This window comes from Empidonax traillii, unplaced genomic scaffold (genome assembly GCF_003031625.1).
Source record: "Empidonax traillii isolate 1590-97213 ecotype Southwest subspecies unplaced genomic scaffold, ASM303162v1 scaffold90:size2128546, whole genome shotgun sequence".
Classification (NCBI taxonomy): domain Eukaryota; kingdom Metazoa; phylum Chordata; class Aves; order Passeriformes; family Tyrannidae; genus Empidonax; species Empidonax traillii.
The window spans coordinates 1376325-1403401 of NW_020955283.1; the positions used below are offsets into that span (position 1 = coordinate 1376325).

Genomic DNA, 27077 nt, shown 5'->3' on the forward strand with positions numbered 1-27077 from the left:
GTGTGGCAAGTCTGCAGGGCAGAAGAAACAGATTATTCTATAACATGCACCAGTGAAACATCTCACAGTTTGAAAAGGTGACAATTCTATCACTGCTTATTGCTGTTTAGCAGTGCCACTTCAATATCCCTGTGCTTCCAATGAAATGGGTCATGTCACTGTTCATGCATCTCAGTTTTTCAAGCTTGTGTAATTTACCTTACAGTTTACTTCAGCACAAATGTGTTCTTAAAATGCTCCTGAAACAATTTCAAATCATGACTGCCCCCCAAAACTCTCTCTTCTAAACTCACAGTAAGCAGTTAGGTCTCATGTCTAAACCCAGAGCAAGGGAGCTCAGCTTTCAGATGGGTTATGCTTTGGAACACACAGGCCTTTTCAGATACTGTGGCTTTTTGCATGCAAATGTAAATTTTGCACATAAAAGTCTATTCAGCCCAGAAATCTCCACTTATCTGGAGCTGCCAAGGAATGCCCAATGAAAACAAGTGTCCACGCATGCACTTTCTGACCATCCCATGCTCTGCCTGCTGTTACTCACACCGACTCAGGGAGTCAGAACAGAGCTGTTCTGGATGCTAGGGAACTGTGGATGGAAAGGGTGCAGGAGGAGTTTTACTCATAACACGATGTTAAATTTAACACAGCTAATTAGTTTGAAGCAAATGGATGAATTCCATAAAGAATGGTTTCAGTTGCCTGTGGATCCAGAAGTACCATGTAGCTTTCCTTTGTGCAGATTGCTAGACCTGCACAGCCCTCACAGTCAGTGTTCAACAACTATGGAGGCTGGATTTTAATACTCATTATAAATCTGCTGTTCTGTCTTAGCAACAGTAACACAGTCTGAAGCATAATCATGTTTATACATCTGGGCTTGAAGATCGTGACGAAAAAGGAATTTCAAATTAATCCATAATGAAAATTCAGTCCATACTTGAAGGTCTTACTTTAAGTAAGTCCATACTTTAGGTCTGACTATTACTACATTATTAGAACATTCTTGGTATTATCATGAAGTATTATTAATGGCTTTGTTCTGTGCTGTCTAATTATACTCCACTCCTTGCAACAACTGTTTGGGTTTTTGTTTTACATTCTCAAATGCAATTCAAAGGCTTCCAACAAGAGCTGTTTTGTCACATAATGCCAGTTTGGGCATTTATTAGCTGTATGTCTCCAGTTACTAAAAACCAGAAGCTGAATGTTGTATAAATCTTGAAACTGCTTTTATTTAAGAGGATTTCATTAGCTAGTGGAGGTAGTTAATCATCTTAACAGCTGGTCCTAAGACACTGGAAAAAAGGACTGGTCTTACAGAGCTCTGACTTGCTTTCATTCATTCAGAGAGCAGCTGCAGTGGTTTGAGTTGTACCCATTTCCAGCTGTTGGAACACCAGTGGAAGGATAACAAGCAATTTAAGCTGCAGTTACTTTTTACACTGCAATGGCTGAATAGCAGGCTGAATTTCTTTACCTATCTTCTGTCTCTCATTGGGAAAGAAGAGTTGGGAGAGCTAGAGCAGTAATATTTGAAACAAAGACTAGCAGACTTCATGCACTGCAGCAGTTCCCTTGACTCCTTTTAACTCTGAGGTACCCTCTCATAGCACTACAAAAAGAACTGGAGCCTTAGGCAAGTTTACAGAAAAAATGAAAATACTTTCAAAAACAAAAAGCCAGGCTTTAAAACACTTTTAAATCTCTGTGTAATTTGGATCACTGAGCAAGGCAAATGGGGAGAAAAGGGTAAGTGGGAAATGAGCTTTCAAAACTTGCAGCCTCTTGGCTCCCTCCTCATCACATAAACAAGTGTGCAGTGGTATTATCCTACCTCTGCAGGAACTTCTTGAAAACCCTCCTGTAGGCATAACCAGCTCTTCTTACTCGAATATTTTCTTTCAGACCCAAGTATTCCACTTGATGTTTTACTCTGTGGACAAAAACAACACAAGGTTTACAATCAATCCATTTTATTTCAGCCTACCTGTGGATGGAGGCATTCTTAAAAGCCTGAATCATGCTTAAAGACTACTGATTGCTAAAATTCATGCACAGTTATATGAATCTATTCTTGCACATTACCATGCACACTGCATGGTTGGAAAAATATTCAAGGCAGGTGGACTACAGTGCTGGATTATATGCAGCAGGTTTACCTCAATGTTTTTTCCTAGTTTAGCATCCTATTTCCAAGGTAATTAATGAACAGATTCCTTACCTAATACTATTACCCATGAAAGGCCAAGTAACTACTACCTATACAATTCCCAATTCCTACTATTCTTTAATTGTAGGTTTTACCTGTGCCTTACATAGCTCAAACAGCAACAGTAGCAGAGAGCAGCATTTTTTTGGTTGTTCTGGAGACAGGACCAAGTCTGACGGCTAGAAAAAAGCCCCATATGCCAAACTTTCACTTCACAAAGAATCAGAAAGAAAGCCAGGTCGGTATATTGATGAAAAGCTAGAATTCCTCCTAATTTAACCATGCTGCAATGGAAGGATTTGAGGACAGACACAAGGCTGGCTGAAGCTTGTCTGGTCAACTTGTCCAGGCACACTTTAACTGCAAACAAAAACTGAGCTGGTCCCAGTCCCACAGAAGTGTTAATGGCTGTGAAGGGACTCTGCTGCACATGTGGCCTGAAACATCATCATCCCAACACCATCAGAGTTCCCTCACACACGACACCTTCAATGAGGTTTGAAAGAGGGAACAAATATGTCCCCATGAATCTCAAAACAGAAAAACAGCAAAAGAAGAAAAAGCTTCCTTTTGTCACTTTTTCATCTTTCTAGACCTATGCTACATCATTTTTTTATGTTATATATCCTGCTTGGAAATTTGATTTGAAGAATTCCAGTTGCTGGTTTCCTTTGCATTTCCTTAATTTTCTCATCTAAGTCATGAAAGAAGCAAGGTCAGTTTTTAACTGCATTGCTTTTGTTGCTCTTCTTTTATAGGGTAAATTATAGAAGCTTTAGCTTCAGTCTGAAATATAACAGTTGTTAAGATTTTAGTCCTGTAAATTTAATAAACAGCATATAAAAGAACATTTCTTTACATATAATTAAAAAAGTGAGCCTGTAAGAAGCCAGTTAATTTTCTTTTGCTTTCTATTTATCTGATTTTACAAAAAAAAAGAAATTCAAATCCTGAAGCACTCCCAGTTAATGTTATTTCTCTAGCTATTTTGAAATATTAAATTTCAATATAAAATGTACTGCCCATTGATTTTTTTTTTATTTTGGTTGGGACATTTTTTTCACATGACTCATAGTATGAAGGGAAAAAATCTTTTGAAATCCCTTGCTACACAAATGACACAAATCCCTTCTGTTATTTCTTCTTTGTAAAGAACAATTTTGAGAGGTGTTTTACCAAACGATGAGTGGTACTGCTCTTTTAGCTTATAATAAAGAATACTAAACATTTTAATCTTTCTGTGTTCAAGGAATAAAGCATATTCTGTACCCACTCCAAGAATTCTGGTACAGTAGAAAGTTGGTGGACAAAAATACATTTTCCTGTTTATAGCTTTCCCTCTTGTTCACATCTGGAATAATGCACTGGAGCAACAGTACTTCTCCTATTTTCTTACTATCCTGCCAGTATTAGTGTCCAGCACCAGAGAATTTGAGACATTTTTCTGTTTTTCCCTTCCTTTCTGAGAAAAGGCACACTGAAAGTCTCCCTCCAGGCAGCAACCTCAAGCAGGTCAGGGTCTGGGAATTCAGCTAATGCAGCAGTTTTGAATACAAGTCCAAGAGCCTGTGCCAGGACCTGAACAAAAACACATTTCAAGAACACCCCAATTTCTGGAATAACTAAGGTATTATAGAAGGTTTAAATATTACACAAGGCCTATGTTTCGGTGCTAAATATTTTAAAGTTATTTAACAGCAGCAGAAAGCTGCAGTTACACGGCTTCTGTGAGCATGAAGTAAGACAGGCTTTGTGAAAGGGTTTTCTCCTTTTTCAGCAAAGTTTTCACGGTCTAGTAACCTGTTACTAATAAGCAAATTACTATTCCCATCACATTGGCCATGGTGTATGATGCAGCATTATGTGACCACAGCAGAAAACAAAGAAAAAAAACCACCTTTAATCAACCATGCAGCAAAATATCACACAAACTCAGTTACGGTTTGCATTTCCCTCTCACAGTCAGATTGAGAAACAACAAAATGAAGCTGAACTTTGAATTGTCACATGCATATAAATTTCTTCTCCCCAGACCTGTCCCTAATTGCCACAGTGAAGTCCTACTACAATAGATGGGCAATCACAGATTGAAATGAGAGGGAATGTTAGGATTTTTAAACAGGGGTGAAGCATTACCGTTATAAGCAGCACTTCCATTTTTGCCTCAGTTTGACAGTACACAGTCCTTTGTATTTCAATTGGCAGATCGAGCAGCTACTGATAACACACCATCCTCATTATGGGAAAACAAGAAGAAATCTTGCCCATTTTTGCTCCAAAAGGGGTTTCCTGAAAGCTGCCCTTTTCTCAGGACTAGGATTTTATTTGTTTGTTTCCTTGGTTTCCCAGCAACACCTTCCACAAGCCTGGTTCCAAATGACTGATTTTAAAAGCCCCTCAACTTATAGTTAAAAGTTTTATAAACACTTTTCCCAGGATCACTTTCTTTCCCCTTCTTTAATCCCCAGCATCAGTGGAAAATTAGGCATTGCACAGTAGGATTTTCAGGGGTGGAAAAGCTACAGAAAGAAGGTCTACATTTCCTGCCAAGCCCTCAGTGACACTTTGAAGGGCAGACCCAATTGCTTCTGTAAGTGCCCTCCATCTGCATGTGACTGTGCCAATCTGCATGCCAAAGAGCAGGAAGTGAATTCTGCTGGGGGGTTCTCAAGAATGCTTTACCAGGCCTTGCAACTTGTTTCACTGCAACAGAAATAACCACTTGCTTCATCAGCAGTTTTACCACTACCAGAAGTACTTGGGATATAGTAATAAATGTTATCTACATTAGGCCCTCACACAGAAAACATACCCTACTGAGCACCTACCTCAGTGCAAAAGAGAGCAGCATCTTTTTTCAGATAAGAGGAGCATGCTCTAGGCACCATGCCTTAAAACAGATGTGATAAACCCAAATGACGATTTAGACACCTATTTAATATCTATATAATCACCTGATACAAAGTCCAGTGAATTCTCTTTAAAGGGTTGTGTAACTAAACTTAAAAGTCAGGAAGTAAAACAGGAACCTTCTACATTGTTGGTTCTAGGCACTTTCTGTTAAGATTGATACATAAAAGCAGATACAGAAATCCTCCTGGCTTTTTAGCTTCTTAACAGAAGCTGTTTTTAAATTTAAAAAGTAGCGAAAGTTAGAAGATATGTATAATGCATTTGGTGTGCAAATTCTACATGAAAAACTGAGTCTTTAATATACTAATATACTGGTACTTATGCAAATATTGATTATTCATCACTGATAGGACAAAAGCTCAGAACTGCATACGCTAACTGCTGATTTGGACCAAGCGACTATCCCTTATCTTCAACTTTACGAGGGATCATGCCAGATTTAATTTCTGACAGCTTTAGAGAATCTAGTTCTGTTGGTAGGCTGTGTGATTAAAAATTATGAATTTTTGTGGCTTCTTTGGACTACTAGCACTGGTTCTCATCACATGCTCTACTTATCCATACCTGCTCTCCTCCCAATCTCGAGACTTTTTAGTTTCATTTGGTTTGATGCAGCGGATGTAATGGGGTGTACACTTCATCAGGGTGCCTACAAGGTCGTTGGCTTGTTTCTGTAAAAGAGAAGAAAATAATAGGGTCTGAGCTGAACAGGGTATAAATCCTGAGAGAATTGTAAAATTATCAACCCTCTGCTGATGATTCCATTGACTAGATCCAGCTGACTTTGGTCTTTCTCCAGAACACAGAAAGTGTCTTGAAATAATATGCACCTCATGAAAAGCTTAGTAAACAGAAGGCATCATTATCACCAGCTAAGTAATGTATTAAAACTACTATATAAAAACATGGAGTGAAAAGGAATGCATTGAGTGAACCTGACTGTCAGGGTGAAATATGAGGAAAGAGATTGTCAAAATACTGATCTCCAAAGCAATGTGTAATCTAAGTGTGTATTTTACAATCAGTCTCCAAAGAGACTTTTAAGACAAAGCCTTCTAACGCTGCCTTTTTCAAGGAACATACATCGTGGTCAGTAGAAAGACTTGTATTGACTTCAGTGGGCATTGGGCTGCATTTCTGCACTATAAAGAGACCAGTTATCTGTACTTAATTGTGGGACATCAAGTGGCTGAGTGAAGCAGCTCATTCATTATGCACATGCAAGTACCATCAATTGCTCGTTTGGAAAATTCATTGCTGTGGAATGCAGCTGAACACAACATGGAATGAATGGGCAACACACAGTTCTAACAGCTGAACCAATAGATCCCTTTGCATCAAGATCCTCCCGATGCCTATCTTAAAAACTTATGGACAGCAAAAAACAGAAAATACTTTAAAAAAAATTATTTAGATATTCATACACAAACACACAGTCACATGCACACACACTTTCACCGAAAAACTACACATACTTTGATTTTGCTGCCCGCAGTGGTAGGACGGCCCTTCTTGTCCACTTGAAGATTTTCAGGAAACAGAGCCTTTATAAAAGGCCTAGGAAAGAATTTATAAAATAGGGTTGGCATGGAAAGACAATGCAATGCAGGCATGTCAAGGAATATGCTGTAAAAGCGAGTAGTTGAGCAGAATATAAATAGCTATTTCTGTTAATCTAGATTTATGTCAAATCTATTTTAAGATTAGTATTTTCCACAAGCCTCACTCCTCATAGAGATCCCTTGCTATTTTAGTGAGCACTGGAAGACATGATACCAGACCTCTAGAAGACTTGAAGAAATACACACTTCTTAGAGTAATCATCAATTAATAAAATACATAACAAAAAAAGTTACTTTTTTTTTCAAAACAGTGCCTGTTTGAGAGGATGCCAAGGCACTGGAGGCCTTGTTTGAGGCCAAAACAAATGGCTGCTATTACAGCATCTGATTCTGACACTGCAGTGCCTCACTTTTACTCAAATTTGTAGAAAATAAAGGTCAATATAATGCAAGTTATGATGCTCTTCTGCCGTGATTTATTTCCACTTTTATACAAATGAGTTCACAAAGTGCAAAGTAGAAAAGTCAGGCCCTCTGCATCCATTTGAACTGAGAGTTATTCCTAGCTTTAAGCAAGTTTTGCTTACGTACAAATCACTGCTCTGCATGAGTTCAATCAAGTCCATGAAAAGAACATCCCGATTTCTCTCGCAGAATCCATCCATATCATAAGATACCTGGGCCAAGGTGGAAATTGATTGTTTGTGGTAAGTTGAGAACCCAATAATTAAAGAAAATTTAAATTCCGCCCTCATCAGTAGCTGTTCTGAACTTTTTGGTTAGTCTGGTCAAACCTAGATACTACAATGAGCACTAAATCCCTGCATGTATTATTAAACTCTTTCACAACAAACATAAAGGAGTTTCATCCTTGTATTTAAATTCAGTTTAAATTCAAATTTAAAAAGACTTGTGGAGCTAGTGAATGGAATATGACACAAGTGAATTTAAAACTTTTACTGAAGAAAAGCTTTTGCTCAGTAAGGTTTTACTGTTATTAACTATAACTGCATGAAACCATGACTAGCCTGAGAAACAAACCCAAAGAAGACAGAACTGTACGTTATATTCCCAGTTTTATTGGTATATCATCCCCATAGTGTCATTTTTATATCTGAATTCTTTAAATTTACTGCTACTATAACAAGCAATTAAGATTACAATTAATAAAAGTCATGGGTCACTTACTTATTACATTTAATATTAAGTTCAGGTTAGTAATTTTGATAGCAGCAAGGCCCAGACTTGTCTCTCCTCAGCAACGGACACACATTGGGGCATATTTGTCCTAAGCTCCCTACACTGGGAAAGGACACTGTCTCCTGAGATAATCTGGTTATTTTAAATCAAACCAGCCCTCTATAGGGCTTCCCCCTTCCTTTCATTACTGTTCTTTTTCTTTATAAATACATCAGAGCGAATTCAATGATGATTTTCCACATTACCTTTCCAGCATAATGATGAATGATAAATCCCTGGTTCCAGCTGTTGAAATGTTCATGGGTCCCAATCTGCATCTGGAGTTTCTGGAGCAGTGTTTGGTCAGCCCCTTCTCCCACAGCGTGCATCGTGGCACACACGTCATCCAAAATGCTCATAATCCCCGGAGGATTCTAAAGGATTGAAGAACAACAACAAGAACAGCAGCAGAAGTGAGGAGGGCAAGAAACCATGATGCCAGTTTTTATCCCCCCTCAAACACAAAACTATCTTTGCTACAAAACCAGCAGAGCACAGCCAGGAAGGATTTCCCTCCAACTGGCAGACATTAATTTTTACATAAGCAGTTTAAGGAGAAATGCCACTTCATGCAATGATAGTGGCAGTGGGAAATAATGGGGGAAACACTGATTACTGTTGAAAAAAAAACAAAAACATCAACATTTAAGGTTTTTTCTTACTCCACCAAAAAAATAAAAAAATGCCTGAGGGACGTATTTTAGTTCACCTGCTGTAGTTTGACAAATTTATAGTTAAATATCTGATATTGTGACAGAAATCTTATCTTCTTCCTCGTTATCCTGATACAGACAGGAAATGGGCAAAATCTGATGTGCATTTAAACAAAACTCACTACAGTATTTGAACTGCTGTTCTGGCCTACATAAGGATAAAGAACTAGCTGAAAAACAACCCACTCCTGTCCTAAAGGACAACTTTACATTTGTCGTCACCCCAAATCAGAACATAAAAAGACTTGAAACTGCAGAACACTCTGTGGAGCAAAGACACAAAACTTCTTTTATCTACAATACTTTCTCTTCACTTGTTTCTGATAATTTGCAACAGTACCTCCAAGGAAGGTGGGGTTGTGGCTTCCCCAAACTGAAATACATCTCCCAGGCACACAAAAAAGCATCATCTGATGTACAGTGTGTCAGTAAGTTCATGATAAATTCAGGTGGATAAATTTCATTTTCCATCATTATATTTTTTAGTCACACATCAATCATGTAGTTCTCTTTTTGGATGGTATCTTAGATGACATATATCCTAGAGCTCTTATAAGACATCTTATGTAAGATTTATATATAGACATAGTATGACTCAGTAACTGAACAACAGTATTTGCATTTTTCCTATGAACCTTCTTTGACAGCAAAGCACTTGCCCAAATATTTTAGTGAAAAAATATGGTTGTTTTTTCCACCTGTTTGTTCTACATACTTACCACTTTGTTCTCTATAAGGTCACATACTATTTTGTTGTTAAAGTATTCTATCGGTGTCCATCTAATTCCTTCTTGCACATATTCCTCCTGTTAAGTAAAAAGAAAGATGCAAATATTCCTTTGTACTGCAGATGTAGCACTAGATTTACAACACATTCCATAGACACAAACTCTTCACTACTCATATTCAGGGAGACTTGCCAAATGTATGATTGGGTGGAGGTGGGAGAAATGACCCTAATGATAGTTAAATCCAGCTCTCTGCTGCCTAAAAGATGAACTGGAATCCTACTCTTCTCCCCACACATTCCTTTGTCATTCATAGCCCTTCAGTGACAAGATCAGGAATATTTCTACAGTGCATTTATTGTCTAAGCACTTTGCAAATAGTAACAAAGCGACTTTTATGGTATCTTGACAGTGTACCTAAGCCTCCACATCCTGATGGATTCTAAAAATTAAGATAGAGGAACAGACCCCAAAATAACACATTTAGAAACGCACATGGAACAGAGACACAGCTCAGCTTTTTATTTCTGTATGCTATTACCATAACCACAAAGACATCTACAGAGTTACTGGGCAAGAACTCACACTAAAATTGAATTAAACTGACCCATCAGTTGCATATATACGAGTTCAGCTGCACACTTTGCAGGTCACTGCAATGACTGGGCAATCCCATACAAGGGCAATTGTGAGTGTGCATTCCTGAAAACCCTGGCCCAGAGCTGGTGCCAGCCCTGAGCTCATCACAGTGGCCCTGTCTCAGTTGTGTTCTTTCTCCCCTCCCAGGCAGGAGCTCACCCTCATGTAAAGTAAGATTTTACAGTAAGACCCGTTCTGAGCAGAGAACTGCAAATACTTTCACAAGTATTTTTGCATTTGTTTGTAATCTATTTAATTCATATGTATATATATTTAAAAAAAATAAAAAAGGTGTGGAGGAAATTTGGAAAAGTATTCCCAGTTAACTGTGTGTCATGTTCAAGGAAAGCACAGGGATGAAGCCAAGCTGCAGTTTTCCATCTCTGTCAGTGAGTCAGACTCTGCAGCAAGCCTGGGCAGTCATATGACTGCATTAGCACACCGTGTGGTGGACTCACTTCTGTACCACTCTGTCACACAACAAATGTCTGCAGCTGATGTGGTTCATAGTTTTAGGGTCAGCCAACAACAAAAGTTGTTTTTTATTCCTTTGTCTTGCTTAACAGGGCAGATTTTACTGTTAACAGATGATGAAACCTCATTTTTTCCAACAGTTGAAAAAGCAATAGCTCATTTATGAATTCAAAAATAGTAAATGTCTGGTTACCTGCTCTGCCTTCAGTGTCAGCTCAATAAAAATTTGCTGCAGTTTTTCATTAACAAAGTTGATGCAGAATTGTTCAAAACCATTTTTCTGTAGAAAAGGAAACAATTTAAAAATTAGACTCCCGCACAATAATTTTTAGTTCTTATGCTGGCAATAAGCTTCAAAGAAACACTGCCAGTGATAGATGGGTTGCTGACTTTATAGACATTTTGTGGAATCTCAGATCTTTCTTTTGAGATCAATGACCCAGTTTCTTTGAAGTTCCTTCAATACTTTATTAAGTGAGACATTACCAGTGAGATCACAATGTCCAGGAAGCTCGGTTGAGATTTTTTTGCTTTTATTCTGGCCACAGGATTTGTTTGTGGTTTTTTTTTCTGGTTTGGATTTTTTCTCCCTCTAACTTACAAAAAACCTCAGCTCAGTCAGATCTGCTAAAACACCAAGTATTGCATTGCCTTACCTGGAATATTTCAAATCCATAAATATCAAGGACACCAATGTTATATTCTTCATGGTCCTTCTCCATAGCCTTATTAATAGACTAATAAGACAGAAACAAAATGTAAAACAAAGTGTATTTTTATATTTATAAGTTATTTATATTCCTAAACACTTATATAAAAATACTGGGTTTCTTAAAAGATAACATTTTTTACTTGAATGCCAATATATGTAATAGGTTATTTTGCTTTCACTTTTTAATAAAGTGTTACTAAGAGCTAGGAAATGAACAGTATGCTATCCTGTTTTCCAGGTCAGTGAGCCTTTGGATCTACTATTTGTAAAAATCTTTCCCTTTCGGTGTAACCGGCTCAGATGAAGAAAAGGAGCCAACAAAAAAGGAACAGCTTTTAGTCTGATAATTGATGCATTTTGCAGATGGTACTCTGACTCTTTTCACCTTATTCTGTGTTCCCCTCTTTGCAGTTTCAGTGCTGCTACAGGCACATAGTGGGAATTTCAGGGCTATCATGACGAGGGAAAACTCTGAGACACTGGAAGTGCCACCAGGGAGGACATCTCTGCTTCATCCATCTGTGGTCAAAGGTACAGTCCTACCCTCCAATCCAGCCTGGGGGCTCATTCCAAACAGGAGAGTACTTTAGCAGGAGAATGGAATTTGGCCATTGGCTCAACTACCACATCTGGATGCTCAAGGAGCTCTTTGCAGGAGAGCGGGATAAGAGAACAGGGGACCGTAATCCACTAATTCTGCTCAGCTACGTAGGAGAAAGTAAGATTCTGAGAAGTATGGATGCTGACAGGGAGATGTCAGAGTATCCCAGGGGACATCTATGGCAGGACACTGAAAGCACAGCTCGTTGCTTCAAGGAACTGTCACATTTGCCACATAATCAGTGCCCCGTGCCTGATGTCCATGGTCATGCTCCCACTCCTCGGAGCAGGTTTAGCCAAAGAAAACACACCAGGCCAAAGAAATGACAGACAAGAAAAGCACTGTAAGGAACATTCCTGCTGCACTTGTACTTGTTTTGATACTTCAGTAGAATCAAGGAAATCCAACTTACATCCACCAAGTAATCAAACACTCGGGAGTGAAGGGCCTTGGCCAGGGCATCCCTGGTGTAGCAGGCTTGTTCCACATTCAGTGTCACATTGATGGACTCAGATTTGCCTCCCCACTTGCTGTCCATCTGTCTGCTGGTCAGTTTTTCCTTCAGGCGGTCCTGGTTAATTCCCAGCAGAAAAGCAGGGAAAGCCAAAACTGCAAGAAAGATCAGGGTTGCTGGATTAAGATTTACAGGCTAAATACAGAACAAAAGAAACAAATTAACTGTATCTCTAAAAACAACAAAACTCATGGGGCATGCAGCTTAAAAAGAAAAAGAAGAGGGATTTAGGTCTTCAAAATTTCCCCTATGTTCCTCAAGGACATTTTCAACTCTTTACTTGCATGGATTTCAATTAAGATAAAGCACCTTGAAGTAAAATAGGCAGCTATTTCTGTACCTTCAGTCCTTCAAACATGTAAGCTGCCTTAGGTCATAGTTTTGAACTATGTTGTTCAAACAAATCACTCTGGGAGGAGACGGAAATAAAGCATAGAGCTCACACATTAAATAAAATTGACAAGTTGAAAGTTCTTTGTAAGAACATGAAATGTTTAAAGTATAAGAAAAAACAGGCTATCTCCTTCCTAATATTCTTACCCTTTCTTCCTGTAAGTTGGGACATTGCAAAAAATTTTCAATTGCCTTGCCATTTACTTAATCCCTCATTCTGGAAGTACTTTGCAAATTCTGTTTTCCCTTGTTCAAAAGTAAAGCACAAAAATGCGTCTGTGCAATAAGCAGCCACAAGTCCAGTACTCTCTGCACTCTTAGCATGTGGTGCAGATGTGAGCTGTAGGTGTCCCACACCTTCAGGAACGGAAAAAGAGAAACATCTTGAAAGCGTATGGAAATAGCTCCCAAGGGTAACTCCTGGAGTTGGTATTGCACCTCCACTAAACCACATAATCCTTTAACAGTGTTTTCTGCATGTTCCACAGGTTTCAGATCTACTTAACTGGTGTGAGAAGGGTGTAAAATAATCACTAAGGCAGTGCTTTACATATCTGTATGTCACAGCATGAACTTGCTAAACCCTTTAGTACATTAATCCAAAATTATTTTTAAAATTCAAAATAACCACCAGCTCTCTGAAATCTGATTTATTACCATCACCAAAGTGATTAAATTTACTCTAGGATACTAGGAGCCACACAACTAACCAAAGTTGAGTCACTGGCAACATCTCTGGTAACTCACTGAGAACTCAGATGAAAGAGCACGTGAAAAGGTCAATCATCATATGCTTTAAAATGGAAAAGAATGTAGGTAATTATAGACCAAATATGCTCACATTTACTGTAAAGATGCCAGGAAAAGTGCTTAGCCAGTACTACTGGTAAGAATTCATGCAGACAGGGTAATGGTAAGAACCACCATGCATAGCTCAGAAACTTCCTCCACAGTGCTAAAGATTTACTGTAAGGGAAGAGTAGCTGGCCAGGACTTGATAGAACTTCACATTCTTGAGATGCCTGATTATTTTCCCTAGTTAGGGACCATAAAATTACAGTCTGGAAATTATTATAAAGCAGGATATGCATGTAATTGAAAAAATATCCTCAAAGAGTAATCAGTAGCATTCAGTGGAAGAGTTTTAAAGACACACTGTGAAGAAATGCCTGGGTTCACTTCATGGGTTTTCAGGAAGTGTAAACCAACTCTTTCAATACAATGCAAATGTAAAGAGGGATGGTTTAAATTCTTTTCTGCATCCAGGAGAGCAGTAGTAGTAGTATTTGCTATGATTTCCAACATGGAAGATTTAGAATAAATAAGGAGAACTTTTTTCAACTATTAATATAATCAAGAACTGTAACAGGAATCACTGTCAGTTTTAAAGACTTACCTGTCTAAATGTCTAACAAGAATGGTCTTGTATAGACTTGATTCTGACTCAGACTAAAAGATTAGGAGTTTTTAATGTCTTTTTTTCTGCAATTGGCTGTGTAGTAACAAGAATGTTATTGAGCAAATTCTTAGACTTTTTATTATTCCAGACTTGCACAAAGCATAAATGACCAGTGGTCTTTCATTGTGTTTTATCTTTTGTGGCTACCCAGGCTATAAATGCTGTACTATTTAGTTGGCTAGGACAAACAATAAACTGGGGGGAGGATTAATGGATAAGAAAAATGAGCCCAACTTTCATCTTTCTAATGCAGGAACTTCACTAGACATTGCTATTTCTTCTCTGGCTTCTTTAAACATCATTATGTATAAGTTCTGTATTCATTCTACTTCTAATTTTTTTCTATGTATTATTCATACACAACTTCTGTATTTATATCCTAGTGAGCAGCAGAAACTTGGTGGACATGACTGATCATAGAAATACATTCAGCTTTAATGATTTATTTTCAATCCATGTCTTTGCTGTTTGTTATTTTGATGCAACACACTGTCTCTATCTTGTCTGGCTATTAAATGCCCTGATTTCACTTAAACATTAAATATTGTGGTTTAAATGGAAGCACAGTAACTCATTTGGAATCATAAAGCATATTAAAACTCCTATACTTTTATCTGAATGTATATAATGCCACAAAACAATTTTCTTTGGGTTCACCTAATTTCTTAATTTGAGAGAATAGTAAGACTAAAATTTAAGAATTTTTATTTCCCTATTTCTTAAAACAAATAGCAGGACAGTACTAACAGAGTTGAGTGTGAAGTTCACTGCACAAGATACTTTATTCATAACTAACCTACCAAAAACAAATATATGTTGTGCTTTTCCATTCTGTCCTTAAACTATCAAGGTAAAATGAACATCAGATGCAAGGTATAAATCATGACAAAAATTTTTAAAATGTTCAAAACCATTAATCTTCCAAAATCTTGCTGCTGTGGGTTGTGCTGGTATAGAACAGCATCATGTGGGGAGGGATGCAAGGACAGTGCACTGTGGAAAATGAAATTGTAAAGAAATAGTAGCTGTGTCTAAGAATGAGGTATTGGTTGAGAATTTTGAGACAGGAAACATAAGTGCAGTGTGTAAATTCTGCATTTCAGCTCAGTTCTGAATTTCTGTTTTCAAGGCACATGTACGCACATGTTTGTATGCCTGGGCACCAACCACATCCCGAGACCAGGGATAGCCACAAGATGGTACCTGCCTTCACAGGACAACAAGGCACAGAAACCACGTAAGGAACCAGTGTCTTACGAATGTGTGCTGATGCACTGAAGGAAGCAGAGCTGAAGCCTGACTGAAAGCATTTCTTGCAAAGTCTGTTGTTTCATACTCTAAGGTTGGAACAGGATTTCTTAAATTGAAAATGCAAAATCTTACTCCCCCTAAGTCAGTGGCATTTTACAAGACAAAAGAGGGGCCTCAGCATCATTAGTTTGGAAGAGACCCTAAACAGCAGCCTTTACTCTAAGAAACGACCCACTGTGTTTGGATAAGCAGCTCTGAATTGCAGTTCACCTTGTGTCACCTGGGCTTGAGCCCCTTGCTGCTCCTGTAACAGTTTCCAGAGATACTTACACTCCTCACTCTCCACTGCTGCATAGTTGCCAACTTCTTTGAAGCTGATGTTTCCCAAATGCAGAATTCCTGCCACTATCTGCAGTACCAAATTCTGTTCCTCTCCAAAGATCCCAATCACACTCATTGCATGCTGGGAAGAAAAACAAACAAACAAAAATGAAATCAAATACTCCTGTCTTAGAAATTTTTTTTTAAATTTTATGATAAAACTAGAATTTTTCAAAGCAGTCCAAATTCCTAAGGCAACCAAATTTCATTACAGTCTGCCCTGAAGTTCCAAAAGATATCAGATGTCCTACTTCAGCTTTTTTTTTTTTTTTTAATATTACATACAGAAGCATCTACACTGTTTAGAAGATATATTAAAAAAATTAATTCTGGGAAAAATAAAGTTATTAAAAATAAAACACCTGCTCTTAAGTGTCACACTAAAAGCAGCTTCATTGCAAAATGGAAACAATGAACCTAAAAGGCAATGATATTATTCCTTCTACACAAACTGTTTTTCCACTGAGACACTAAGAACTGTTAAGCTGTGCTGAAAGAATCTAAACAGCAGCACAGTGTGTGTCTTGGGCTGTGAATTTCAGCCACTTAGTAGAAAATAATCCACAACACTGGGGTTTGAAGTTCAGAGCATATGATAACTTAAAGAATGTCTTCTCAACTGACTGTTTTTCTAAAATACCAGATGAGCTAGAACACAATAGTAACAATTATTTTTTTAGGCCTTTAAATTACATATATAACACATGTATAAATATGTTACCATCCTTATTTTAAATACTAAATTAATAATAACAGGAGATCAGCAAGTTGACAGGTCCCACAATAAACTGGCAACAGTATTGGATAAAGATCCCTGATCTGTGCTTTCACAGTCGCTGTCTCCAGCTTTTCAGCCACACTGTTGTAAATAACCATGAAATGGTCAGTCAGTGCTAAGAATTCAGCTAAAAGAGGGCATGCTTTTATATTTTCTTCTAATGGAAGCCCCTTGCTGTGTTTGCATTTCCACATTTTTCATACTGCAGATTATCTGCACCAAATTAAATTTCGTTAACTTTGCACCCTTCTGAAATAGAACAAACTGAAACACAAAACACCTTTCTATAAAAGCTGTCTGTCTTCAGGGTAACATACCTCATCCTCAGGGCAAAATACAATCAGAATGAGTTATATGTGCATTAATTTCTCATTCCCACATTAATACATCAGTGTCTTTGCTACAGATGGACAGAGAAATGAACAAACATCCATCACTATCCACGTCATACATTAAAGAACTCACCAGTGTTTCTTGGAAGTCTGATTTGTCATTGATGTCATCAACCTTGTAGGACCCAGAGAGATTGAGATAGTAATAGTAGTCCATACTGGTAATGCCAAGAATGCTTTTTTGTTCTGAGGAGGCCCCTTCAATCAGCTGCAGAATAAAAATCTCCAAATTAGGTATCATACAATGATCTTCAACAGAGCTGAGACAGGTCAGAAACAGGTGACTGAGCCTGAAATTACTGTGAGAGGTATGGCTAGTGCTGTGCCAGGTGTGTATCCTTCCTGTGTTTTGGTAACTGGTTAATCCAAAAAACCAGATTTTCAATCCTATTCCCAGGAATGGTTTAATCCTAACTTCCACATGTAATAAAAAGCAAAAAATATGACTGACTTGAATGCCTTCCAATATCTGTACCTCAGAAAGAACAAGCAAAGTGAATTTTCCAATCTATAATGTATTATCTAAATCCTTGGGAGCAATGTGTTTTCCAGGCCTACTGCAAGGCAGGCAGAGTTGAAAACATCCTATGGAAGCACTGTCTGTGACTCCCACTGTGAGGACAAGCACCCTTTGTGCTCCTCAGAATTAGGTAAAGTCCACTCAGTTGTGCGCTGGAAGTGTTGCACTGCAATGGGAAAGAATGGCCTAACCTCAAAATAGACCTGTCAAAACCCCATGGTCTTTTAACTCCTTTGTCAAAAGAGCTTACCCAAGCCACAGGAAAATCAGCAGGACAGAGCAAATTGTTCACTCTCCTCAGAAGAGGAAAACACAACTCCTGGAGCAATTCCAGTTCCAACCCAGCTTTCCACCCTGGCAGTGTCACTTTAGCTTTCTGTGAAGCTGCTCACAGACCCTTACAATGCTCTGGCTTTGTCCCCAGACCTGAAGAGCTTGATTAACAGCACTTGAGCAGGTAAGGACTGTGCATGTCCAGGACCAGTGAAGGCCAGCAAAGCCCTCTAAAATACAAAAAATGGGGATGCTTGGTGGGTTCAACAAATCGTATTGTCCTAAGATTTCTGGAACACTTAACTGAGAATCAAATATCTCTCTGTCTATAATAGATACAGATATACATACAAACTGGCCTCTCTCTCTCTATATATAGGCCAGTTTGAAAAGAAATCTGCTGAAAAGTTCCCATGTTCTGTGATAGTCTGCTAGACTTCTCCATATGGGGGCTCACAATGAATTTCCAAGCAAGGCCTTTGAAATGATGAAGTACTTTTGTTCTGGAGCTGAAAGGCAGCCAGGAAGGTCTATGTCAAGTGGTGTCCTAACATGCCATGGAGCTTCCCAGCAGTGCCAAGGTGCTTTTGTGAGTGTGTACTCAGTAATATCACTGTTCTGAGAATGACTTTCCAATCAAAAGAAAAAATGGGTCCTGGATACTTTAAATAACTGAAAAAGGACCTATACACTTCTGACCTGGTAAAAAATGTGAAAACTCCTCTCTCCAGGATTCCTCATTACAACTCGAGATTTTTCCAGTAGGAAGTTGGAGATTTTCCCTCCGTCTGGTTCTCCACCTGGGCTAAACTGTATTTCAAAGTATTTCCCCTGCAATAAATAATTAAAGTTGTTAAATGATTAGTAAAAGCAAATTTGAAATCATGCTTTTCTACTATACCCCAAGAAAGGTAACTGGGATATTTCTTTTTTATGGACGCAGTGGCACAGCTGCCTTAAGGTACAAGCCCAGTTTAGATCCATGAACCATCACATATCTTTCTTTCTGCATTTACACAGCTCCAGACTGGAGATAATTCATCATGTGTTAATGCAAATGTAGAGAGGAGGTCAGTGGCTTCTCTTCACTGCTGAGAATCTTGCTTAGTACAAACGAAACCATAAGGCTCATCTATACAGCAAGTCAATTTAACAGATTTAAAACCAACAGCAAATTGTGCACTGCTTGGCAGCAAGGTGAAGCCATGATCTCTTGCTTTCAGGGAGAGATTACCTGCATTAACACTCACGTTAACAGAAGAACACATCTCAGATTTTTAAAGCCTGTGTGTAACTTTTTAAGGTGGAACCCACAGTATGTCATTAGTGAACAGCCACTTCACAATATTATCTTGACTATTTTACAATGACAGACTGAAGGCAATTCCCACCTACAGCCCCCAGGTATTAGTAAAGGCTGCAGAGTTGGTATTTTATAATTTGTGACCAGCATGCAACCTATAGAGAACAAAACAGAAGCCCCTTGGCATATACTTTACCTTATATTTTACTTAGATATACCTCACTTTTAGTCAGCTTACATTATACTCCTGAACACTGTCTCAGCACAGTCATACTCAGGACAGTCTCTGTGTGTCTCAGCACAGAGAATAAAGTAACCTCTAGGGTCGAGGGACTTACAAATCTGCTGGAGTTGTTGTTCCGTACAGTTTTGGCATTCCCAAAAGCCTCCAGTAAAGGGTTGGACTGTAGAATAATATCTTTAACATGCTAAAATTTTAGGAAACAAAACAAATACAAATTCAGAAATAGACATTTTGAAAGTTCTTAGAGATTTTATAAAAACAAACCACATGACATCTAAATTATATATTAAAAAGGCAAGAAATCCTGCATCTGTAAAAATCCTCTTGATCAGATAAATAGTTGAATCTAACCATTTTTTTTTCAGAGTTTCTAGTTTCTATTTTTTAGGAAAATCCTACAAAACTGAACAAAATGCTTGAGGCTAAAACCTGGTTCTTCTGCTCAATGTTCTGCCAAGCAACATAGCCAATAAATTGATCTGTTTTTTACATCATCTACATTTGAAACCACTTCCTTCTTACACAGGAGACTTTAAATCTTTTTGAGGGTCTGGATCCACAACCAATGAAGTCAGAGCAGCAGGAAATTTAGGACTCTGACAGAGTTTCAGCAATCTGTTTCGGGATCTATGAGGCTGCTATCTAGCTGCCTTAGAAAGCAATATAATGTCTATATAATACTATTGTCTCTTTATCTGATCCTAGGAGCTGGAAATATGGAGAGGACATCAGCTTTGGAAAACCCCCAGTGCATGCTGGGTTGTGAAAAGAAGATGGAATTTTATTTCAAAAGAAATGCTCAAGGCAACTTACCAACTTCATCAACTCTTACTCTGTCATTATGAGCGTTTTTTAATTTTGTGCAAAAAGCTGGAATCTTTTAAATAAAACAAAATATTTACTTCTAAGCTATGATTATATTTATTCCAAAAATAACACAGTGCATACTTTCTCTGGATCATTCTCTTGCTTACTGAATTTCTCTCTGCAATGTTCCCAGTACCACTGTTGTGCTAACTAAGCAGAAAGAACACACCCAACATCAGAGACTGCAAACAAAGCAAAAATCACAGTAAGCACTCAAGAACAGTGGACTGGTAAAAGCAGCCACTGCCTACCTACCACTGCCTGTCAGTCCAGGAATGACATCATAATGTCATTAAGGGAATTTTTACGGCTAATTCACTCAATTAGCTTTAGCTCATGGGTTTTGATATCTAGAGCGGACATCAGTAGCATAGTTATTAATAAAAGCACTATTTTTTGTTTCAGACAGCTTTCAGGCACTCCAATTTTGCCTAGATAACCTCATAAAAAAAGATCATGTTCTTGCTGTGGGTCTTTGATGTACACACACCAATGAGAGATGCAAAGAAAGTAATAAAAACCCAAACAGCCAGTACAGTTTTCAATAAAATGCCAACACAGGAGGAAAAAATCCACACCATCTATTGAAAGGAGATTGGTTGTTCTTCTTTATCTGGTTAAGAAGAATAATTAAAGTACCTTTTATCACTTAACTGAAAAAGAAAATAAAAATAAAGCTTGCAGATGTAATTCAGCATGAGAGCTACAGCACTTCCAGCAGAGCTGACTCGGGGTCTGTGGCTCTACATCCCAGGGCTCCCATCCCAGGCAGCCCAGGGAGCAGCACTGGCCACTTCAGGGGTCTCTGCTTTGGGTGCTGGGATGTATTTCCAGCTGCTCACCCACAAGTTTCCAGGGTCATGTGCGTCTTATCTGCCAGAATCTGCCAAGACATCCTTTGTCATTCCCCCTCTGAGGCCAATCTTTGGACTATGCTTCTGCTTCAGTATTACTCTATCTCAACTCACCTGAACTTTAGGGCCACCTCCTGAAATTTTGGAGATATAACTCATGATATATTTAGCAGCTACAGTCTTTCCAGCACCACTTTCCCCACTGGAGAAAAAGAAACACAAAAATACACATGTTAGCTTTTAAGTAACTGTAGAATGGAATAATTTGAGGTTCAGCTTGTCCAATCAAGGCCAGGTACCTCAACAACAGAAACCATATTTACACTGGGTAAACTGCTAATATATAGATTGTGATACAGTGTTGTAGAAGGGTACTTGGATATGTTTGTGAATACAAAATTCTGAATACATCATCTTGCATGGACATCAGAATCTCTGGGGGACTCCAGAGTCAGAAAACTGTGGAAATAGAGAAACATCTACTTAAACCAAGATGCTCAAAAGAGAATGTGTGTGCTAAGAACTCAATGCCCATCTAAATTTAGTGGGATTTCAGACCTTAATACAAAAACTAATTCAAAAATCCAAGCTGTGAATGCCATGCCAGATACCTACTTCATTTTAGGAGTCTTTTGTTTTAGGTGTTCCTGAATGAAATAATGAGGCATTATTAATCACATCCTGAATGACGGAAGAACTGCCTTCCTGTTCCTATGCCTCTTGACATAGGGTACAAGAAGTCTTAATAGTCCATACTAGGTTTCACAATTCCTTCCTTCCTTTAAAATATTTCACTTCAATGGTGAATAAAGTTTAAACACCAGTAGCTTTGCCTTCTTGCAATCAGTAAGCTTCTCAAAAGGGAAGGAAGACTGGCATGGCAGACAATCCAACTTTACTTCATCTCTTAGAAGTTCATTTCAACAAAATTCCTCCAGACTTATATAAATCTTGGTGCAAGTCAGCTTTGACCTTAATGAATTCACCATGACCTGGATAACTATACCAATACAAAACCAATGTCAGCTTCAATGTTGTTTCAAAGACGGCTGAAATAGCTTTTTCTTGCATGAAAATCTGTGCTGTCTTTAAGTCCCTGAATAATGTCAGAGAAAGTTGCTGATTCTTCCATCCTGTGCCTACTTGTTCCTGGATACGGATCAAATGCACATCTTTTCCTGCACAAATTTTAGCTGCGTCTGCCAGAGAAACATCAGCATGTCCTGCACAGGAAAAGGACTCGCCGAGAATGAATAACTCAGAGCTCCTTATCAACATGAGTAATAGAGACATTTCCAAAGGTTTAATTCTGGAAAAACTCCATAAACTGCCAAGCTGCAAATATCATTTCACATCTTTAAAGCTTCCAAACAGTACATAAAATACTGAAAGGCTTTTTAAAATTATTTTCCCAGAAATGTTTTCCTGCTTTTGTCTTCTCCTGATGGCAGCTTTACAGAGCAAATAGAAAACTTGAAAAGGTGAAAAAGTATTTCTTGATCATCCATCTGTGAGGTGCGGGCCACGAATATTATTATTCTTCCAAGTCACCTTTTCCCAGACACAAGGAAGAAAGTTTGTATCTACCAGATTCACAGGGGCAGAGCTTGGTGAATGGCAAATTGGTTGTAGAAGTTCAAATCAGCAATACTTCAATAATTAAAACAACATTTCTTTAAAATTTGCTGGTAGTAAATTTGCCTATCCTGTTGTAAAACCAAACAAATCATTTGAAACCCAATCATACTCCAAGCTTACATGTGCAGTTTCCAACTGAATGCAGAGAGAGATCTGAGGCCAAACACTGAATGAATTTGATCAGGTGTTATTTAGCACACAGTAAAAACATTACAATGTTCTGCAAGAGTTTCTTTGATGCATCAATTATCCTTCTCCTTCTTGTTCAAATTAAGTGTGGCTTGTATTTCTCACTTCACAGCATCTGCCACAGAATTGACCTGGAGGAATATAACTCCCATTTTATTGTCTCTGCTTCGAAGTAAGTGGGCCTTTCTATTAAATTAACTTGGCTGAAAAGATTGCCTTCCAGAGTTTGTTTTAGATTTATGCATTTAGATTTATGCACTGTTTTTCAGTTTTATGCCTTTATTGATCAAAGACCAGCAAATTGTTCCAATTAAAGTAGAATAAAACAAGATGATACATTATTTATGAACTAAAGTAGCTTTATCTGATGGGATGGTATCCTGCCCCCAGTAAAGTTCAGTTATTTATTTTCTGTATCTTCCTGCTCCATATCTTACTGCTCTGCTGCTATTAAAACTATTTTAAGTATGTTGGAAGTACAGAGTTTTTTAAAAGTTGAAAACATTCTTATAAATGGCTTAAAGTGGATTGTGATATTGACAATTTTCTCAAAGACTTTTCCTACTATAAGTAAAAACATCACCTAGATTCAATCACTAACTAAAATATAATGTTTAAAAAGACACAATGTTTCTTCTGGCATTATTTGCCACTTTGGAAAAATAACAATTTGTTTCACAAAGTCAGTTAATGCTGAGCTGAAATCAGAGTCAGGCTACAAACGCAGAGGGGTAATTTTTGCTCCTTGCTTCCTTCCCAGAGGAAATACAATCAGTGATTAGAGAAGTAAGATCTGATATGAAGCATCATTCTTCTCTCCAAAACTAATTTTCTGAGTGACATCAAATACAGTATCCCTGGCTGCAGAACAACACAAGTGATGCTTATCTACATTGCCAGGACAATGTAGAAATTTTAAGAACAAATATTTATAAAGGCCTCCTGGATCTGCCAGTTAAGAACACCATATATGTAAAATACTCTGATGTGTTTGGATAAGCTTTTTAGTTTGTTTACATAGAAAATTTACTTTTTTTATATTCAGAGAAACCTCAGCAGCATAACTACACTAAAATATTTTTCCCTTCTGAATCAGAGCTTTTACCTAACTTTTCTTACTGTGTTAGGCTTCTGTTTCTATCACTTCCCCATTAAAATTCAACCATAATTCCATTTAGGATTCTCTACAGGTGTTTTAGAACGATCAGTCATTTAAGTCTTCAGGAAAGCTCAGGTACAGAAGCTCACTAGAAATCTCATATTCAATTTTGAACTTTCATAGTCTCAAGTTAGACATGAGCTGTTCACTAAACAGCTGGGGTGGTAAATGATCTTTTCATTAATGTATATTTGTATTATTTAAGTTGTATTGTCTTTTCAGGAGTGCAGTCATCATACAGTGCTTTCCTTTACTCAAAGGTTGCCACACAAATGTAAAATGTAAACTAAAATTACAAATAAGAAAAACTGCTTTAAAGCAATGGCAACATCTCCTGGCAGAGGTCAGAGAGTCAAAGTGCAAATAAACTCCTCAGCTTTATAAAAAGGTAAAACCTTAAGAACATTCTGAAGAAACACATTTATTGCTACATAATAGAAAAATACTAATCATAACCACCACTCTCTTAATTAAAGGATAGTGATAGTGCAGAAGGAATTAAAAGGCACAAGAGACAACCCTTCATAATTAAAATCTTGACTGGACAACTCCTTGTTGATAGTCTGGAAAGGCTGCCATGTCACATGGGGAAGAAATGCAAACAGTCTGTTGTAGAAGACACCCATGAGTTCAGTTCAAGAAAGGCTTAAATTAAATTTTATATCTCAGTAAAACATAAACTCAATGAGAAATCAAAGTCCAGTGTAACTGCTATGAGTGAACTTGATCTGTAATCCTGCCCAGTTCAAACAAAACCAGGGAAGACTTGCAGGCTCTGCTCTCTCCTCCCACCTGAGCACACACCCTGCACCTGCACTGAGCTGGGATCCAGCCCATGGATAACCTCAGTTTTTACTCTGCACAGCCATGCAAAACAGCTCCCAGCTCCTCAGCTCTAATTACCCATGCACATGTAATTTTCTAAACACATATGTGCTGAAATTTCTCAGCTAATGAAAAAGGTTTCCTTGGCCCTAGACAGGCTGTTTGGTAACAGCTTTTCTTTTTGACTCAGTATTATCACATGAAAAGAGATTATTTTTGGTTGCTACCTATTCAGCCTTTCAGAGAACCATGTTTTCTTTTGGATATGCTTTCTTAGTTCATTCACTGACTTTTTGAAGAGGAAGAGTTTTTTCTATCAGTGTCTAAATGCATTATTTGGAATTAATGTCCTGGCAAAAGATGCTCTGACTACAGCAGGGACCTTCCTTCACCTGCCTGGAAATACATGTCTGGTGTGTAGGAATGCTTGTCCCCTCCCGGGTCTGGAGGTTGATGCCACAGGTGCCCCAAACCACACGGCAGGAAGACCCAACACCTTCCCCATCATCCTGGTGTCTCCATTCCTGAGGCTCCATGTGCATCATAAGCCAGCTACAATCTCTTTGATCTGACTGTGAATAGGTCCAGTCTACACCTTATTTCTTACCTTCTCTCTTTGCAAACCTTTCTTTAGGGGGGAAATCTGCCCTCTTGAGAGGGGACAAGGAGGAACCTGGGTACTAGATTGTTCTGTTCCTCCTGTTCCACCAGGGACTTTCAGTGAAAGTCACTCCAAAATTCAGTCTAGTTATGCAGTAGAGAAGCAAACAGCCCCTCATAAAAACCACATTGTTATCATCACTCATCTTCCACAGGAGAAGTTTTTACAGCAAAAGCTCCATTTCACTGAAATGCCAAGGTTCATTTGGAACTGCTCAGGCTCAGCAGGCTGCTGTGGAACTGACAACAGACAGAACTGAATCTCAGTGTATTGAGAATCACTGGTATAGGAGAAGAACAGACACAAAACCAACTAGAACATTCATTTCACTCAAGAGCTGCGGCAACTTGGGAGCTTTTACTCTGCCAGCAATTTCAGTGCCTTCTGATCTCAACAATAAAATAATGAAGCAAACAAATCGCAAACTTCAACAAACTTCATTCCTAAGCCAGCTCTAGTCGACAGAAATAGTGGTGACATTAAACTCAGAAAATATAGGATGTATTTAAACAGTTTAAATCAAATGTGGTCCAAATTATTAAAATATCAACCAGGAAAAACCAATCCTGTGAACAGCCAAGTTACTTGATTGCATAAAAATAATTTTTAAGTGTCCTAAAAGGTCAAAGACCATTATGAAAACTACCTATAAGTCTAATCTGCGGTTTTTACAGTGTGTGTAGTAAGAATAACCAATGTAAAAATTAATGTGTATAAAGGAAGAGAACCTCTCTGAAATGTCCCTGGCCAACATGATTTTTCTTGGTTCAGTTTCACAGTAGATTTCAATTAACTCCTGCAGATTTTGAACAGGCTGTGCACACACTGAGAAATTTCACTCTGCACATACAAAATGCACATTCCAAAGAGCACATCATTCAAGCACAAGAATTCTCACGTGTAATTAAAACTGTGAGTCTGTATCTCAGAGCTGCATCTCAGCCCTCTGAAAATGTGACTCTCTGCATTCACGGCACTTTGGGTTGCTCATAGCACAGGATCAAAAAAATAGGGTTTTTAATCACAATTCAGTACAGTTCAAAGGCTTCATCTAAAAATTTGTCTTCTTGCAAAACATCTCAGTCTCTGGGATTGTTGCTATGTACAAAAGGCAAAATAAATTTCAATTTTACCCATTCCTAACAGGTCTCAATTTGACTACATGAGACTAATAAACTTCAGCACAGGAACAGTTTTCCAAAGACAAGGACTTAGCTCAGGGAACAGTTCAGTGACAGGAATGAGAACTCTGGGCTTTCTGTTTCATATGGCACCTGCTGTAACCAGGGGCCCTGAGAGGCCTCAGAGGAATAAAGCTCAGGGCTGCAAATTGTTCACACCTGGTTTACACCATGTGTCAAATCCCTGCACAACCCCTGGGATGCACCACCTGCCTTGGGACCAAAGCTGCAGGTGAAGTGTGTCCCCAGGGGTCACCCCTCTGAACCTTCTGTGAAGGAAGGGAAGTCAGAAGAGGCACACTGTACCAGCTCAAGCATCCCACAGCTCTTGCTCTCCACACATTTTCTTTTATCATACATCATCCATAAAACACACAGATGGGAAGAAAGCATAACTCTGGTCCC

At 38.3% G+C, this 27077-nt stretch overlaps 1 protein-coding gene across 4 annotated transcripts in view; it reads right to left on the reverse strand.

The window, feature by feature from the left end:
• Positions 1 to 27077, reverse strand: part of MYO1E (myosin IE) — an 81144-nt gene that overhangs the window by 19001 nt on the left and 35066 nt on the right. For all 4 annotated transcript variants that reach the window (XR_003570992.1, XM_027881538.1, XM_027881539.1 and 1 more), the window contains exons 5-18: positions 21134 to 21221; positions 19393 to 19482; positions 18451 to 18582; positions 17032 to 17166; positions 15738 to 15870; positions 12203 to 12399; positions 11134 to 11214; positions 10671 to 10757; positions 9356 to 9442; positions 8130 to 8297; positions 7276 to 7361; positions 6598 to 6679; positions 5687 to 5793; positions 1835 to 1933 (exon numbers count right to left, since the gene is read on the reverse strand). Coding sequence is in view for 3 of the 4 variants with exons in the window: in XM_027881538.1 (XP_027737339.1) it covers positions 1835 to 1933; positions 5687 to 5793; positions 6598 to 6679; positions 7276 to 7361; positions 8130 to 8297; positions 9356 to 9442; positions 10671 to 10757; positions 11134 to 11214; positions 12203 to 12399; positions 15738 to 15870; positions 17032 to 17166; positions 18451 to 18582; positions 19393 to 19482; positions 21134 to 21221 (1572 nt within the window). In the remaining variant the exon portion in view is untranslated. The remainder of the gene's footprint in view (positions 1 to 1834; positions 1934 to 5686; positions 5794 to 6597; positions 6680 to 7275; positions 7362 to 8129; positions 8298 to 9355; positions 9443 to 10670; positions 10758 to 11133; positions 11215 to 12202; positions 12400 to 15737; positions 15871 to 17031; positions 17167 to 18450; positions 18583 to 19392; positions 19483 to 21133; positions 21222 to 27077) is intronic.